Source organism: Lagopus leucura, unplaced genomic scaffold (assembly GCF_019238085.1).
Source record: "Lagopus leucura isolate 7727_CA_CO unplaced genomic scaffold, USGS_WTPT01 Super-Scaffold_1, whole genome shotgun sequence".
Lineage (NCBI taxonomy): Eukaryota > Metazoa > Chordata > Aves > Galliformes > Phasianidae > Lagopus > Lagopus leucura.
The window spans coordinates 7,568,169-7,586,368 of record NW_024962250.1 but is presented as its reverse complement, the minus strand read 5'-3'; the positions used below and the strand labels follow the sequence as shown (position 1 = coordinate 7,586,368).

At 37.4% G+C, this 18,200-nt stretch overlaps 1 protein-coding gene across 3 annotated transcripts in view; it reads left to right on the top strand.

Annotated features, from left to right (window-relative positions):
• Positions 1-18,200, top strand: part of INO80 (INO80 complex ATPase subunit) — a 60,964-nt gene that overhangs the window by 11,521 nt on the left and 31,243 nt on the right. For all 3 annotated transcript variants that reach the window (XM_042865781.1, XM_042865774.1, XM_042865765.1), the window contains 16 exons: positions 775-989; positions 1,946-1,999; positions 3,555-3,758; positions 5,051-5,246; positions 5,452-5,519; positions 5,805-6,014; positions 6,541-6,621; positions 7,901-7,996; positions 10,314-10,373; positions 10,992-11,134; positions 12,170-12,254; positions 13,246-13,363; positions 14,050-14,135; positions 15,089-15,256; positions 15,683-15,816; positions 16,598-16,665. In XM_042865781.1, the coding sequence (XP_042721715.1) occupies positions 775-989; positions 1,946-1,999; positions 3,555-3,758; positions 5,051-5,246; positions 5,452-5,519; positions 5,805-6,014; positions 6,541-6,621; positions 7,901-7,996; positions 10,314-10,373; positions 10,992-11,134; positions 12,170-12,254; positions 13,246-13,363; positions 14,050-14,135; positions 15,089-15,256; positions 15,683-15,816; positions 16,598-16,665 (1,986 nt within the window). The remainder of the gene's footprint in view (positions 1-774; positions 990-1,945; positions 2,000-3,554; positions 3,759-5,050; positions 5,247-5,451; positions 5,520-5,804; positions 6,015-6,540; positions 6,622-7,900; positions 7,997-10,313; positions 10,374-10,991; positions 11,135-12,169; positions 12,255-13,245; positions 13,364-14,049; positions 14,136-15,088; positions 15,257-15,682; positions 15,817-16,597; positions 16,666-18,200) is intronic.

The following is an 18,200-nucleotide window of genomic DNA, read 5'->3' as shown; positions in this document are numbered from 1 at the left end:
TTTTCTGGAAGTTAGAGGGAGCTGAGAATTGATGTCCAATATGCATTAAAATAGAATTACTTCTGTAACCTCTCAGCTGGAGTTTTTCAGCTGCATGTTTGCCAGGAAGTGCAGTTTTCTTTCATGGCTGAGCTGGCAGCATCTGTAGAAAGCAGGAAGAGAAGACTGTGAACTGTCAGTGTAAGGTGAATTCTGTGTATTGCAAACACTCATGTTCTAGCTGTGTTTTAAGAAGGTTGTTTTGGGCTTCCCTCTATCCTTCCTCTCTTTCTGTAAATTCCTTTAATGCTGTATTTTTTTCCAGTAATCTTGTAGTGTCCTGATTTTGCATACTATTGAATAGTGTATTTATTATCTGATAACAGCATCTGGTAGTTTCCTCTGAAAGTTGTGTTCACAATAAATGATAACCTATCAATCTCTTTCATGATGATTTGAGACATCTACCAAATGCTGATGTTGTTACTTTTATATATCCTTTACATGTCTGTAAGTAAAATTTTACCACAGGGCAAGAAGCATTGTATCAGATCACAGATATTTTAATTCCTAATGAATACTTCCTCATGAAAGGAAACATGCCATAGGAGTTAGTTGCAAAAGCATGAAGAAATAAGTGCATGGTACTAGTACTGGCAGGCATAGGTAGGTTTGACTTTTTTGTTGGTTGCACACACAAAGTGGCTTGGATAGCTTAGTTAGGAGAGATGTCAGACTAAATGCAAAAGGTCCACAGAATAGGGAAAAAAAAAGATTTAATGATCTATCTTGCAGGAAAGTTGAAAAAAGTAAAGAAAAAGAGGAGGCGGGATGAAGATCTGTCTTCGGAGGAGTCACCGGAACACCACCATCACCAGACCAAAGTTTTTGCCAAGTTTTCTCATGACACACCACCACCTGGGTCCAAGAAAAAGCACATGTCTATTGAACAACTTAATGCTCGTCGGCGAAAAGTGTGGCTTAGCATTGTTAAAAAGGAGTTGCCAAAGGTGAGCTTGGTTAATGGCGCTACATCACTGATGATAACAAGAAAGTGGGATAAAAAATAACAGTGATTTTCTGCTGGTCAGTAATGGCCGAACTGATACTCTGCAATCTGTAAGCAAAGTGCAGTTCTGATTTCTTAACACCAGTGGATCATGCAGTGTGTTTCTTTGATTTGGCTATCTAACCCTTTTCCATGAACAGTACAATAAACTCAAGGAGATATTTCCACAAATCTGCAGGATGCCTACGTAAAGCAAACCAATATTCTGGACCAGTGTTTAAGTTCAGGAGAGGCATGTTTCAGTCATCACAGCATACATGTATTTTGAAACGTAAGAAACAACCTAGGGAAAGCTTCGTGTCATTTACAGGACAAGCTTTGGGCATGTTTGAAATAGCTGGATGCACTGTCATTTGTTCTCTGGGATATGATCAGCGAATCTTACAATGGGCTCTTTAGAATATATTTTAACAGACTGAATTTCTAGTGACTTGAGTATAACTGGTAGCTGTATCATTCTTTATGAATGTAGGAACTGTGCAAAGGGTATGTGCAGTGTTATTTTTTCAGATGATTTTGTTCATGTGAATAACATAATTTGCATTAACTCTAACTATCTTTGGGGAACAGTGGAAACATCTTCTGTTTGTTTCAGTGTTGACAGTGGAATAGGATTATCCTGCTTTGCAGAAGTAGTAGTTAAAGAAAAAGCCTGAAAAAGGGGATGTTTTAAATACTTCCTTCAGGAGCAGGAATGCATTTACACATGTGTTGGACAGTGAAGGAGGGAAGGTATTTCCATCAGAACCAAAAATAGTTACAGAACATGTACTCAATTATGCAATGGACTGCATGACTGAGGTTGGCAGATCTAACAGCTAGAGACTGGATAGTGATTGTCTCAAGTAGTGTGCAGCTATTAGCCATCAAGTAATTGTAGGATGTGTTCCTTTATAGGCATACAAACAAAAAGCATCAGCGCGCAACCTTTTCCTTACCAACAGCAAAAAGGTAAGTGTTCAGCTTGATACTGATACTTGTATTGAACGTAATAAGCAAACTGTAATCTCTTTGTTTCTTACTGATGATTCTAGCAGGACAGTACAGGAGAAAGAGCTGTACGTAAATAATTTGTATGAGGCTTTTCATTTTTTAAATGTATCATATTGGTGTGTTTCATAAGCAGTAGAGGAAACAAGCAACATAAATTTGTGTCCTCAAATCCCACTGGCTTTCCTAAGATTTACTGTATTCATTTTGGCTTTCGTAAGATTTACTATATTCATTTTTATTCACTGATTTTGATACAGTAAATTAAAGACTTCAGTACACTTCATTAGCTTTTGAACTGCCCATTTATCCAGTAGCTAGAATTTGCTGTTGTAAGTATTCATGTGTAAATCAAAAGGGCTCTTGGAAGCATTAAAATGTGTTAATTTATGCAAACTTACATAGGAACTGGGATTAAAAACGGAACAATTTTTTTGATTAAGTGATTGCCAAAAGAATTTATTTCCTCATTTGAGTAGTCTCTGAGAAGTGTCACTATTTCTACCTAGAAGACTTTATTGTAGGAACATTTGGTAATGCATTTAAAGCATTTTTAAAGTGTTATGCTCAAGTGTGTGATTCATATATATGCCTAGTGAAAAAATAATCAAGTATATGGCTAATGATCATCAGACACAAGATGACATAGGAAATATTATGTTCCATATATACATTAGTAGGAACAGGAATGTTTTCTCTGCAAGGAATACAGAAAACAGGATCTACTTCACTGTGGGCGTCCTTATCAGAGGCTAGATTTCTTTTTGATGTCTGGACAAATATTCTGTGATTATTGTATTTGTAGATATCACAAACTGTATTTTAGCAAGTGAGTGATGCAGCAGACTTAAAAGGTTCGAAATTACACTCTTTTTTCCTTTGCTTTCATTTTACTTGATCATTTGCAATCTCTGTATAATGGAATTATTGATGTACAAATTTCAGTGGGGGAAAAAAACAACTGTCACAAACATCAAACCCAGCAATTTTGACCATTATGACAATGACATTAATTTATATGTGCTGGATTGAAAAATGACACTAGTATGCTTCTTTATGAGATGGTAGGAAAATTGTAGGATACTCCCCCACTTTTCAGTATATTAACATGTGAATGTGATTGTGTGCTACCAATATTGCCGTTGCAGCAGCCTTATTCAAACAGTGAGAAAGAGTGTGTGCAACTGAAGAATGTCTGGAGTAGAGTCACAGTTGCAGGCAGACCTCAAACTCTGGTCTCTGGAGTACCTTTGAAAGATCTACCCACCAGATCAATCCCTTTAAGTGCCGTGCTGTGCTGCAGCTGTCTTAGTTTTGTTTTTTTGTATGCATCTCAGGAAGTTGTTGGACGTTTATGTTCTCTCTCATCATTTCAAAAGTCTAACTGCTGAGCAAAGTACCATAGTTTTTCTCTTTTGAAGGATCAGATTTGTTTGCGATTAAACGTGATGTGCATTGCTGGTTTTCTTTAAAGCTGCTCACCTTTCATCTGCATCCAAACCTTATTTCTCCCTAGCTTGCTCATCAGTGCATGAGAGAGGTACGTCGAGCTGCTCTCCAGGCCCAGAAAAACTGTAAGGAAACTCTACCACGGGCACGTCGTCTTACCAAGGAGATGCTTCTCTATTGGAAAAAATATGAAAAGGTAGAAAAAGAGCATCGCAAACGGGCTGAGAAAGAGGCTCTGGAGCAACGCAAGCTGGATGAGGAGATGAGAGAGGTAAAGCAAAAACACAGGTTGCTGATAATTAATTTCTTCAGTAAACACAGAAATGACTAAATAATTTGAGTTTCTAAATCTGGGCTATTATGTTCATTTGTTTATTCTGTTTCAATAATATTGCGTGCATTTATTTGCTATTTTAAAGATTATAAGAAGCCTTTGAACTACCTGAGTTCTTTACTCAGGTAAATTTTAAGTGATTGAAGTAGAATAAAGGATTAAATGAACACCGTGTGTCTCACTGATGCATGCATAACTCAGTGTTAGTTCATGCTGGCCTTTTGTGATGATTTGTACATCTTTTTGAATACAAAGGCCAAGTCATCTTTTCATTCACATTGATATTTTATTTTTCTGCTGTAAACTAGCATCAAGACTTGCAGAGAATGTGAGCAGGACTTCTGGGGGCCTACAGAGTTGAGAATTTTTCTGTGATCACTTCGTTTTGGCAAAGTGTTTGGTTCCTTGACTCTCTTAGTGATAAGGGTTGAATTTAAGAAAAAAAAATCTTGCCAAAATTCTCTGGTGGATTTACAGTTCTACCTTCAGTGTTCAGTGGTGAGCTGATGTTGAATCATCAGAATACCTTCTATTTAGTTTAATGCTAAAATCATCAGATCATGCTTTTATGTATTGCTTTTATGTATTGTTTCTCTCAATTCTTGCAAATCTGCAAACATTGTGTGGCTGAAATCACTAGGCAAGTTTTACTATAGCACTTTTTAGCCAGACCCTAAGAATGAACAGAGTTTCTGCAACATCTTGCTGAAGCCCAGACAGTTATAATATCTCAGATGTATACATTTAATATATTCTTTCACTGTTCTCCTTACTTGTAAATAATAGAACATTAGAGTTACCTGCTATGATTGTATTGTGAGTTTTTTAACTCTTTGGTTCTTTTACCATATACCTCTCTGTTGCTGTTTCTTTTTTATTAATCTTTTAAGTTTTTCAGCATAAACAAAACCTTTAATCTTTCTTTTGGGAGATTATGGTATTCTTTGCCATGATTATACAATTTAAAATAATATTTCATTTGTATCAATATTCAATTTTAATACAGGTGGTTATGGTGGTGACTAGTTTTTTGCATACAACTGATGTCCTGGCATTTTTTAATCAAAATGATGTGCATAGTAAAACCTAGATAGGTTGTCATTTTATTAGATTAAAACTTTTTTTTTAACCATATTTTAATCACTAAATCTTTATTCTGTTTTATTGGTGGGTTTTTTTGTTGTTTTTTTTTTTTTAACCTGTGATCTTGGTAAACACTTTTCTCTTAGGCTAAAAGGCAGCAGAGAAAACTTAACTTCCTGATCACACAAACTGAATTATATGCCCATTTTATGAGTCGTAAGCGAGATATTGGGCATGATGGAATACAGGAGGAAATCCTACGCAAACTGGAAGACAGCTCTACCCAAAGGCAGATTGATATTGGAGGAGGAGTAGTGGTCAACATCACCCAGGAAGATTATGGTAAGCAATTCATCCACAATCCTTCCTGTGCCCTTTTGATTTTACTGTGCTATTTATATTATTAATCACATATACAATGTCAAGCATAAAATTCCTTCTGTATAAGAAGTGCATCTGTAATTACTGAAGCTTAACAGATTTCTTTATTTTTTTTAACTTGGGTTGTTGATTCTGCAAAGCTCTAACATGGAGATGTTGTTTTCAGATAGTAACTATTACAAGGCCCAAGCTCTGAAGAATGCTGAGGATGCTTACCAGATTCACCAAGCCCGGGTATGTATGTTTTGAATCCATGAAGTAAAAGAAAAAGCAGAGTAATTGGTAAAGGTACTAAAGCCAGAATCTTTAATAGCAGCCAAGTCTAGTAGGTTAGTTTGATTTCATTGCCCCTTTCTTTGTTCAAACAAGTGGAAAAAAGATAAAATATCTGGGAACAGGTTTGTTTTCCATTAATTTCTGGCAAACATAATGTGTGTTAATGTGAAGAGTAAAGCCTTTTACTATACAGTTTTTGTTAACATGTTCATAATCTTCATGTATTTTCCTTTTCTTGTTTAGACTAGATCATTTGATGAAGATGCAAAGGAAAGTCGAGCAGCTGCTTTACGGGCTGCTAACAAGTCTGGTACTGGCTTTGGGGAGAGCTACAGTTTAGCAAATCCATCTATCCGGGCAGGGGAAGATATTCCACAGCCTACTATTTTCAATGGGAAACTGAAAGGTTACCAACTGAAAGGCATGAATTGGCTGGCAAACCTATATGAACAGGTATCTTAGTACATCTTGCAGATTTTTAAAACTTCTAGGATAATTTAAGTAATTAGGGGAAACTTTTTCAAAAACATAACTAGTTTTAAAAATAGACCACATATACTGCGTCTGCAATATTTTTAGAAGAAATGAAAATATTATGTAAACCACCCATCAGAATCCTTGACTTTGAACAGAACATAAATTTCAAGATTCCTTATGTGGATATTTACAGAACTGCTTATCATTTAGATTATACACTGAAGAGACTTCTGCTTCTCAGAATTGCATACAATTTCAGGCTTTGGGCAGATTGTAAATTGCAGATGGCATTGCTCTGTGCATATCCAGTTTGCAGTGTGATTGTGATGTGCAGATAGACTGAGGGGAAAAAAAAATATGACCTAGAAATGAATGAAAGTGCAGTTGATATGAAATATCTCTCAGTAGAAGACCTAAAAGAAAGTAGGTTGCTTCATTTTTCAAGTCCTGCATGGATAAAAACGTAGTAAGACGAAAGTGTAAATTCATGGATTTTTTGCAGGGCATCAATGGAATCCTGGCAGATGAAATGGGTTTGGGTAAAACAGTACAAAGTATTGCTCTCCTTGCACACCTGGCTGAAGTAAGTGGATTATAGCTTTTTCTTGGTCTTCTTGATAGATGTGTACTTTTCACATTTGGAGTGAATTCTAGATTATACAGCTTGAGTGCTTTAAAAGTCATTTCATCTATGGCATTTCCGTTTGTTATTAAGTTGTACCTTTAAAAGTTCCTGTGTGTATATGACTATATATGTGTGTACATACATATATAATATTATGTAGAATTATATAAAAATAGGATTTCCATTTATTCACAGAGTAACATCATTTCATATGCACTGGTTGTAAAAGCTTGGTGAGAGAACAAGTTGCTGACTTAATGATTCACTGACATTTATGAATCAGAATCACTTGTAGAATGAAGTGAAGCCCAAATTCTAAACTTCAAGACAATTAGCATGGATTTCCATACTTAATTGTGGGGGTTTTTTTTGTTTTTGTTTGTTTTGTTTTGAGACACAGTGATTCTTCAGTGCCAGGACTGATAAACAAACAAAAAAAAGCAATGTGAGCTTTCTTCTTACTGCAGAAATATATGTATAGAAAGAGGTAGATAAGTTTAGGGGGAAAAAAGAAATGGCATGCAGCTACTTGCCTTAAATTGGAGGTATCAGCTGGTGGTACTGAGAGCAGAAGTAGCTGGATTAGTGACCAATGATTGGCCATCGTGTGTGTTTGTTTATGTTGGTTTTGATGTACTTGTGATGGTACTATCAACAATGACATTGGAAGGATGCAGAGCCGAAGTCTCTTAAGCTCACGTGTATAAAAGGGATAACAACTGGATAGGCTTGTCTCTCTGTTGGAACTTGAGATTTTTGGAAGAATTCATACGGCTTTTAATATTTCCTGCTTCCCCTTGCACTGACCAGCTTACACCAATACACTAATTATTCATCTTCTTTTTCACAAGAAGTTATTCTGTTGTTATGTGATGGAGCAAAGCTTTCCAATTCCACCTGGTGTCTTTTCCTTCCCGAAATGTTAGTAAGGTGCAGGTGGCAACTTTCTGAAAAAAAAAAAAAAAAAAATGAACAAGGCAGTTCACAGTGGTGGTATTTATTCTGGGAACAACTTAGGTGTACTGAAGGAGGACTGTGTTAGATATTAGGTCTGCTCTGTTTGATTCTGTGTCACCCTGCTGTTCTGGAAGGAGGTTTTATTACATTGTGTATAATTCTGTCTTACATAGCAACTGTTACTTAGCAGTTGCAAAACTGTATGAAACTATTTCCGTGTTCCTTCCCCCAAATTAATTTATGATGTCTGTTTATTTTTTTTTTAATATGTATATTGCAGAGAGAGAACATCTGGGGACCTTTTTTAATAATCTCGCCTGCATCTACTCTTAACAACTGGCACCAGGAGTTTGCCAGATTTGTTCCTAAATTTAAGGTAATAAGAACATACAAGACAGTTCTTTTAGATATTCTCAAAAGCAAACTGTTTGTATTCCTGAATTCTTTGGCGCATCTGGGTGCCTCATTATCTTGCAGTTTCAAATTCTGTAATGAGTCTGGTTCTGATATTTCTCCACTGTCCTGACTTTCTGGAGTATTCATTTATCTAAAATATCTAAAAAATATTCCTTCTTGAATCATATGATTTTCATTTTGCATCAGGACTCCATCTTGATGAGGGAATTGAAGTAAGCAAGGGGTGGATGTTCAGTTCTATAGTGTGTGGTCCTGGCAGTCGACCCAAGAATAATGTTTCAGTCTTATGCATCCTCTTCAGAGCAGTGTTTTCAGTCATTCCTATCAATCTGGTTAAATAAGACAAAGACTGTGTAGATAAAACCAGAATTCTAAACAAACCAGAATGAGAGACAGTGTTCTTACAGAAAAGTAGAAGAACCATAGACAAGCAACTGGGAAGAAAGAAAAGAGAGAGTAGTGAAGCACAATTAGGTAAGAACAAAAAGCTAACAGGAAAATAAGTCATAGCCTTCAGGTGTGTAGTAATTGTGAGAAAATAGTGATGTAGAAAGCAAGAAACAGTCAGTTACTGGAAAAACAAGCTGCTTACCTGTAGTCCAGTGAAAAACATTTGAGTGTTTGGAAGGAAGGTTTGAAAGGAATATATATCACTGAAACAGAAACAGCCTTTTAGAATTAAAGGTAGACAGGTTCAGAAGCTTATGGTTACAGCTGCAAAGAAGAGATTATGGTTTAAATGTTTGAGTTGTTGACAAGTTAATGTTTGTTATGAAGAGATGATGATTAGGTTTTGTAAGCACAAGTAATTTTAATTCTTACAAAGAATTTATAAAGCCAACAAATAAAAACCACACACTTACAACTATAAGCAGCCAATATACCAGTAACGCCCAGGCTGATTGTTTGAATGCCGTGGCTACTTAATGAGGTGTAGGAAAAGAGTTGGAAGTATTGCTGTAAGTAATACTTCATTTCTTGGTTCCAAAACAGTAGGGATCCTAGCTTAAAACCTGGAGTAGAAAACATGAGAATGATTAGCCAACACTGTCTATTTACTTCGCGTAATTTGCTCCGACCAGTTAATTATATAGAATAGATGAGTAACTTCCATGCTTTTTCTCCAATACAGCAAATATTTCAAAAATGCAGTCAGGATGCTTGAGAACAGAGAGCTATCTTTTTTTTTTCTTTTTTTTTTTAATAAATAATAATAATAGTTATTATTATTATTGTAAGCATGGTTTTCCCTGTTTCTGTTATTACATAGCTGTTTTGTGGGTTAGCGTAAGAATGCCACGTTCCTGGAACAAATTTTATTTAAAAAAAATTTTAAGCTTTTGATTGTTACTGATTATAAGTATTACCAATTTTTTTGAACCAGTTTTGTTCCTGCTTCTTACCATGTTGAAACTCATAGTCGTTTATTCTTATGGTAAATCACAGTGAATTCATTTCTTCAGGTCCATGGCAGAATATGTAAAGTATGTAAAATATAAGGCTTAACTTGTTTGTTAATCTCATGGTTTTTTTTAATAACATCCTTATTTCACAACGATTGCAAGAATGTTCATCCAAAGGCATGTCGTTTGTATAGCAACTTAGAGCTTGCTTGCTGGAGGATGGAGATGTTTTACAAGCTCAGAAACCAGCACTCCTGACTTTGAGTCTTGCATTGTAGTCCTTTCATCAGACAGACGATGGCAGTGCACAATTAGTAACTCTGGCTGCTTTCTGTTCACTGCAAAGATCTGTTCTGAGCAACAGGACCCATGAAACTCTGAGTTATAAATGAATGGCCAGATTTTTTGTATTGTTACTGACTTTCTGAAAATCGTTTTATTTGTTATGCCTAGACTAGATGTGTTACCTTTCATCTCTGGAAACAGTACGAATCCAACAGACTTGGTGTTATTAGGAAGAAACAACAGGGAAAATTAAGCAGGAGAGCAAGCCTTTTAGTTATGCAGAGACTTGTTTCTTCCATAAATAACGTATCTGTTTTCATTTTTAGAAACATTCTTCAGGGCGTTTTTAGATCAAGATATGCTGTCTTTATATTAGGCATAAGACAAATGATAATTGTTTCTTGGAATTACGTTTCTAAGAATTTTTTGAGTACTTTCCGATTTTTTTTCTGCATGATAAGAAAGATCATTCCCTTTTGGTTTTGAGGAAAGCTGTCTTTCTGATTTGTAGAATGCATAGTATGAAATTCTAAAGCGAGTACATCTTTATCTGAAAAGTAATGTTTTTATATTTTTATACTGTTCCAGGTGCTACCTTACTGGGGAAATCCTCATGATAGAAAGGTCATTAGGAAGTTCTGGAGTCAGGTAAATTTGGCACGCCTGTGTGATTGGACCATCTTGGTTATTTGTGCAAAGTAAAACAAACCACTAATACACTTCATTATGCTAAGCAGTGTGTGAATAACAGTGCTGTTTCTTCGTCCGTGTGGTAACCTTTGTTAATATAGTGGGGTAGAAGACCAATGTTTTATTAGAGAGCAACACAGTACGCCACAATTTAGGATAGTATGATGTTAGTTGAAGAAACTAGAGCCCTAAAATTAAGCAGGCTGTTTTCATGTCAGGAACTGTTTATTCAAGTTGGATAATTTAAGTCAGAATGCCCAAGGCTAGCATCCCTGCAGACCTGTCAGATTGTTCCCAACTTAATATAAGTAAACAGCGTTTTGTAGAGTTCAACACCTAGCTCTTGTTTGGTGCATTAAGAAGCATCTGAAATTGATCAGGGACTAATGGACTGAAGTTCAGATCCACTAGTTGAATAACCTTGCTGTAGATACTTTGAAAAGTCAGTTGAGGAAAAATGAAGTAATAATGAGAGAAAATTATGAAACAGAAGTCTGAAATTACAGCATGGGCAGGTGAACTCTTCACAGTGTGTTTATGTTATATGGACATTTGTTTTTTATTTCGTGTTTATAGAAGACATTGTACACTCAGGATGCTCCTTTCCACGTGGTGATTACCAGTTACCAACTGGTAGTACAGGATGTGAAGTATTTCCAGCGAGTGAAGTGGCAATATATGGTGCTGGATGAAGCACAAGCGCTCAAGAGTAGCTCCAGGTAATAAGTTAACTGGAAAAAAATCTTTTCTTTTTATCAGTCTTGTAGAGGAATATAGAAAGTACAAAAACTGATTGTTACAATTGAAACAGATAGGAGACTTCAAGTGTCTTAACATAGTTTAAGTGTGTACATAACTCCAACTCTGTGACAATGGAATGATCCACAATATTCCTCTTCCAAATATGTTAACGTAATTAAAGACTAACTGTGGAACAGAAGTATGAATGAAGTACAGAACAGTGAAAGAAAATGGTATTAAATACTGTTCACCTTTGTCTTAGCTACTCATACAATTCTGCCACATGAACAGTCTGTAGTCTTTAATGCATATTGCTTACGTTTCTCCATTAAATGCATCATTTTTATTGCTTTTTCGATGGCACTCCCAGGCCTTCTAATGAAATTAGAACCCTGTGAATACTGTCAGTTGCAGTAAAGCCCAATCTTTTTCATAATACTCTGTGCCAGAAAGCTTTATTTTCATTTCTGTATTGAGATGTGTCCATTTCTACTTTTGTAGATGCTTTCTCACAACTTTTCCCCATATTGCCACTGTACACATCAAATCTCCATTTCCATATGCTGGAGACTCTTTTGGATGGAGACTCATTCAGACTGAAATCTGCCCCTCCAAGACTGTAACATACAGCTCAATACTCTTTCCACAGTGTCCCATGGACTTTGTGTTGTAAAGTCTGAAAAATACACAAGATTACAATTGATAATAACTGTTTCTCTTGGGAAGTTAATTATTCTGGTGATAAGAGTTTATTATCATTTGTATTAAAAGTTAGTTAAAACATGGTTAGATAAATAAAATAAATGATGTTCATTCCTTTGTATTTTGTAAAAGGCTACTTCCTTCTGTAATTGCCTTTTGAAAGACTGGGCAGTAGCTGTGATGTTATTACCCAATGACCTCCAACAAAACATTTGGGAAGGTCACTAGAAGCAGCTGGTCTTAAAGTTCTTTATTTTTTATATCCTACAAAAACAATTCTCATGATTTTTTTTCTCAATTTTATTCATCAGTGTTCGCTGGAAGATCCTACTGCAGTTCCAGTGTCGAAATAGATTGTTATTGACGGGGACCCCAATCCAGAACACAATGGCTGAGGTATTCATAGGCTCACAAGAGCTGGCTTTGCTTTATCACAAGATTATGTCCTAAATATATGCGAGCAGTTGAGAAACCTCTTGTCTTTGTGCGGGATCATGTCTTGCACACCATTTGCCAAGAAAACCCCCTAGGATCAGACCTGTTAGGGCATAGTCAAATAACAGTAAAACTGGAGATATCTGATAGTAATGCCTAGGTTACAGGATAAAAAATAGCTCTGGTAGCTGCTGCTTCTGCAGGCTGAAGTTATTGCTGTACATTTCTCACTGCTTTCTAGTGATGTTGATATATCTGGAATGGGGGAAGAATGTGGGTGGCCAGCAGGGACAGGGAGGTGATTGTCCCCCTCTGCTCTTGTGTGGCCCCATCTGGAGTACTGTGTCCAGGTCTGGAGCTCCCAGTGCAAGAAAGACAGGGAACTGTTGGAGGGGGTTCAGAGGAGGGCCACAAAGATGATCAGGGGACTGGAGCACCTCCCCTATGAGGACAGGCTGAGAGAGCTGGGCTTGTTCAGCCTGGAGAAAAGAAGGCTGCAGGGTAACCTCATTGCAGCCTTTCAGTACCTAAAGGGTGCCTACAAACAGGCGGGGAATCAACTCTTTGAAAGGGTTGATAACTGCAGGACAAGGGGAAATGGTTTTAAGTTGAGGGAGGGGAGATTTAGGTTGGATATCACAGGGAAGTTCTTTACAGAGAGAGTGGTGAGGTGCTGGAACAGGCTGCCCAGAGAGGCTGTGGATGCCCCATCCCTGGAGGTGTTCAAGGCCAGGGCAGCCTGGTCTAGTATTAAATGGGGAGGTTGGTGGCCCTGCTTGTGGCAGAGGGGTTGGAGATTCATGATCCTTGGGGTCCCTTCCAACCCTGTGATTCTCAATTAAACAAATAAGTAAAGTGACTTAGCTCATAAAGAGCTGCAAAAATGTGGGATCCTTAGTTACCTTACCCACAGCAGGATGACTTACGCTCTTTTTTTTCTTCTGCCTTGTAGCTGTGGGCCCTGCTGCATTTTATCATGCCAACATTGTTCGATTCCCATGAAGAGTTCAATGAGTGGTTTTCTAAGGACATAGAAAGTCATGCAGAGAACAAATCTGCCATTGATGAAAGTGAGTGCAGTGTTTGATTATGGTGGTTTTGTGTATTGAAAATCTATTGTCTTTTCCAGCTACCAATGAATAAACTTTCTCTCATTCTGTCTATGGGGAATGTCTTCTAAAGCAGAGTGTACATTAGTCAGATTGGAACATTGTGATGTATGTCCACCATTTGTCAAAATTTTTGTTTCTGACTGTATCATGCATAGTGAACAGAAAAACACGTGGTGAAGGTGTTGGCTTGATACCTGTCTAATCCTCCTACTTAGCAATGCAGGAGAACAAATACTTAAATTATTTGTAAATTTCTTTAGAGCCCATTGTTTTGTAGGCCTTGAGAATATGTTACAAGCTCTCTAAATTAAAAGGATAGAAAGCACTGAATGCCTTTTGAGCTTCAGAAGAGAAGTATAAAAATTATTTGCTGGAAAAAAAGAATAAGTTTCACAGTAAGTTTCAAGGGATAATTATGTTGAAAAATCTAGCTACATAATATAGGTAATTTTTGATTGGAATAGAACACAGCACAGTTGGATCTTGCCACTAAGGTGAAGGTTTTAAGAGTTCTTAAATAACCCAACCTGTGTGCTTCAAGAACTCATATTAGGGAACTGGCTGAGCAGTAAGTAGTAGGACACAATGTGGTTTCCTTCTCTGGTGAAGTAATTGTTCATTTTTCCTCTTCCCTTGTGTTTCAGACCAGCTATCCCGCTTACACATGATCCTGAAGCCTTTCATGTTGAGAAGAATCAAGAAAGATGTGGAAAATGAACTGTCAGATAAGGTGAGAAAAAGTATTGATCCTTAATTGGAGTATTTCAGCTTTACTGTCATAGCTCTGTTATCACATCTGCTTTTTACAGGCTAATTCGTCCCTGTGTAACCTGAAATTTGGTTGTAGACTTTTCACAGACCTGCTTCTGGCATCACATTCCAGTAATGTCATTAGGCATGAATGTAACTTAAGAACCCCTAAATAATGCACTTTTTTTTTCTTTTCTTCTGGGGTAAGCATTCACTATTACAAGTAAAAAATAAGTCTGTTTAAGGTGACAGTAGCATCACTGAGGTGAAAGAGATTGATACAGCAGTGTTTGGGTGAACTTCGTGAAGAATTTGGCATAGATTTAGGACTCTTTGCTTGCTTGTCTTGAGCAAGATGTGCATAATGGCAACATCAGGCTCTTCTCTCTTGGGTTGTAATTTCTTCTTAGTGGTGCTGGATGGACTTGTGAACAGTGTGTCTCATGGTTTTGGGACTACTGACTAAGAGACGTGCTTTTTTTGATGTACTTGTTAGTTTCAAAAGTGGAACTCTTCTCATAAACGCTGTTATTATGTGACCTATTAGTTGTCTTTATCGTGGGTTCCTGACATCTGTTCATGATGACTCCAAATTGGTAACATTTAAGAATAGAATAGCACAACTGAGGGCAAAATTTAAGCTGTTCAGCTGCAGCTGGTGTTTTCAACAGCTTCTTAGGACTGTTGTCTTTGTTGTGTTCATGTACTTGTAAAGTTCTGTCTCATATTGTTAACTAAGCTTTCTGAAACACAGCTGCAGGTTAATTGCTTTCCAGGCTGGATCCTGAAATACAGATATGAACACAACTGCCTGTATATATATATTTGAGAACACTAAGATTTACTTAATATGAGTTTTCCCTTCTTTGTACTGATGTGGTCGTGCTCTGCCTCTGAGAGAGAAAAAGCTGAAACTTCATTACTGTTTTGCAGATTGAGATTCTTATGTACTGCCAGCAGACAAGTCGACAGAAGCTGTTGTATCAAGCCCTGAAAAATAAAATCTCTATCGATGACCTCTTGCAATCTTCAATGGGCACTACTCAGCAAGCACAGACCACTACTAGTAGTCTCATGAATCTAGTCATGCAGTTCAGGAAGGTAAGGCTATTTTAAGTAATAATTTTAAAAGTATATTCCATTGTTAACTCACAGCTAAAGTACAACTTCTAGAAAACATCACATAAAAAAACTTATGGCATAGGCATGCGAATTTTCATGTGATTCGTTGTCTTTCTGGAGCAATGTTGCACAGTGTTGGGGTAGAAGAGCTTCAGGCAAATGCTGCTTGCATCTGGTTCCATATTGGTTGTTGAAGACATCATTTACTTGGGGAAGGGAGGGAATAGCTGTGAAATAATAGGAAAATATATGATGCAGTGTTCAATTTGAACAAATGTACCAGAATGGCTGTGAAATTCTAGCCAATGTTAGAGTGAGCGGTAGTGATAGTTGTCTTGGGATGTAAACACTGCATTAGCCTGAATTCATCTCTTCTTTATGTCTGATGTGCTCCCTTTCTTACAGGTGTGCAATCACCCAGAGCTATTTGAGCGACAAGAAACTTGGTCTCCATTTCACATCTCCTTAAAGCCATACCCAATTTCAAAGTTCATCTACCGTCATGGACAGATCAGGGTCTTCAACCACTCACGGGACAGGCAAGCAACTCCACTTCCTCTCCAACCTTATATATTTAGTAGTATGATTTAGACTTATTTTAGCTTTGTAAGCACTAATTAACACTGTTACCTGGTGAACTTAAACAGTGTTTGCCAAGCAATGCATTCCTAGTTTTCTTTCATTTACACAGCTGTTAAACATCTTATATCTGGTGTTCCTTCTTATTGGAATTCTGATCATCAAATATTCCTTTGATTAAATAAGAAAGCAAGTAAAAGGAGTTCAGAGTTATTGCTGATGATGTATAATGGAACTATCTTTAACAGAATTTTAGAAAAAAAAATGTTTTCCCTTCAGTGGTTTTTCATGTGTACGGAAGCTATCAGTATCTGCATGTAGTGACACGATATATTCTATGTACTTGTGCACTGACAGCTTTTACTGCTTACCTTGGATGAGTAGAAGCTGCCTGAGTGCACTTGGCTGATTTTTCTGACTGGCAGTTCCTGAGAAGTCTGTTTTTATAATCAGTTTGAGAATGCTCAAGGCAGAGATGAAAAAGACATGTTTAAAGGTGTGACTAACTGTTCTGCAGCATAAAACGCAGTTCAAAAAAACAGTGGTGTTTCTCACTGTCAGATTAACAGTAATGCACGTGCACTGCTGATGCTATGCAGTTCCAGTTATCCAGAGTGCAGGAATACTTACAAAGAATGGAATTACTGATTACTTTACATTTTTTGCTGTCTGTGTTATTGAATGCTATATGCATTAACACCTTCTTAGTGCTTTTGTTTGTTTTGTTGCTTTCATTTTCAGGTGGTTACGGGTTTTACTTTCGCCATTTGCACCAGACCACATCCAGCAGTCTCTCTTCCATAGGAAGGGTATGTTTATGGTCCTGGGAAGCAAGTTGGGTCACACGCTTGTATGTGTGGTGTAATGTTATTTAGGAACAGAACTGAAAGGTCAGATCAGTTTGTCCTCTGAGATAATCTGATTAGAATTTGTTAGAATTCTTCTAAGCTTTGTACCTGAAGAGAAGTCAACCTGTATTTTTCATGTAAGGAGAGTATGGAAGCAGGTAGAAGGATGTTCTACAGACTTTAGTCTCTGCTTAATCCTACTTCAAACTCTTCTCCTATACCTTGTATTTTTTTTTAAGGTTACTTTAGTGGATTAATGCTGCCTCTTCAGTTTAATGTGAGAATTCAGAGAAATCTTGGATTGATTTTAGTACAATCTGTAGTGTATGTTGCACTGCTAATTTATTTCAAGTAAGAAGTAGGAGAATGCAGATGACCTGGGATCTAACTGAGAAACAGAAAACTAAATAATCAGTTAATATTGATAAATATAGCTATCATTATAGAAGAGTGAATATTTTTTACTAAAAAGAGTGGGCTAGATTGCTCAGTTTCTCAAGTGGGGAAAGTTTTAGGAGAAAAAAGCAGAAGAGATCCTGGCTGTATAACTGATGAAGTCTGTTAGTGTGGACGTACTTAGCCATGCAAAACTTTTCAAATTAGAAGAACCAGGTGCAGCAAGAACAGTCTGCACTCATCTATAACTCTCTAGATTTGGAGTGTCTTACTAATTATTCTGGTGTAATGATATTTGTATTAGGCTTATTTGATATTCATAATAGGCTTTTTCTCAGGTACCATAAAGGGAAAATTATTTTGGATATATAATTTTTTGTGTAGAAGTTAAACATAGAATCATAGAATGGGTTGGGTTGGAAGGGACCTTTAAGATCTAGTTCCAACCTCCCTGCTATAGGCAGGGACACCTCCTACTATACCAGGCTGCTCAGAGCTCCATCCAGCCTGGCCTTGAATACTTCCAGGGAGGGGGCATCTGCAGCCTCATTGGGCAATCTTTTCCAGTGTCTCACCACTCTCACAGAAAAGAATTTCTTCATACTGTCTAGTCTGAATCTACCCTCTTCCAGTTTAAAACTATTTCCCCTCATTCTGTCACTACATGCCCTTCTAAAAAGTCCCTCCCCAGCTTTCCTGTAGACTCCTTTCAGGTACTGGGAGGCCACTATAAGGTCCACTGTGGCCTTCTCTTTTCCAGGCCGAAGACCCCAGCTCTCTCAGCCTGTCCTCACAGGGAAGGTCCTCCAGCAGCTCCAACAGCTCCATGTCCTTTGTGTGTTGGGGGCCCCAGAACTTGGTGCAGTACACTGGCTGGGGTCTCATAAGAGCAGAGGGACAGAATCACCTCCCTCGACCTGCTGGTCACACTTATCTTGATGCAACCCGGGATATGGTTGGCCTTCTGGGCTGGAAGTGTACATTGCTGGCTCCATGTTGAATTTTTCATCAACCAACACTCCCAAATCCTTCTCAGGATTGCTCTCAGACCATTCCCTGCCCAACCTTTGTCTGTGCTTGGGATAGCCCCAACCCACATG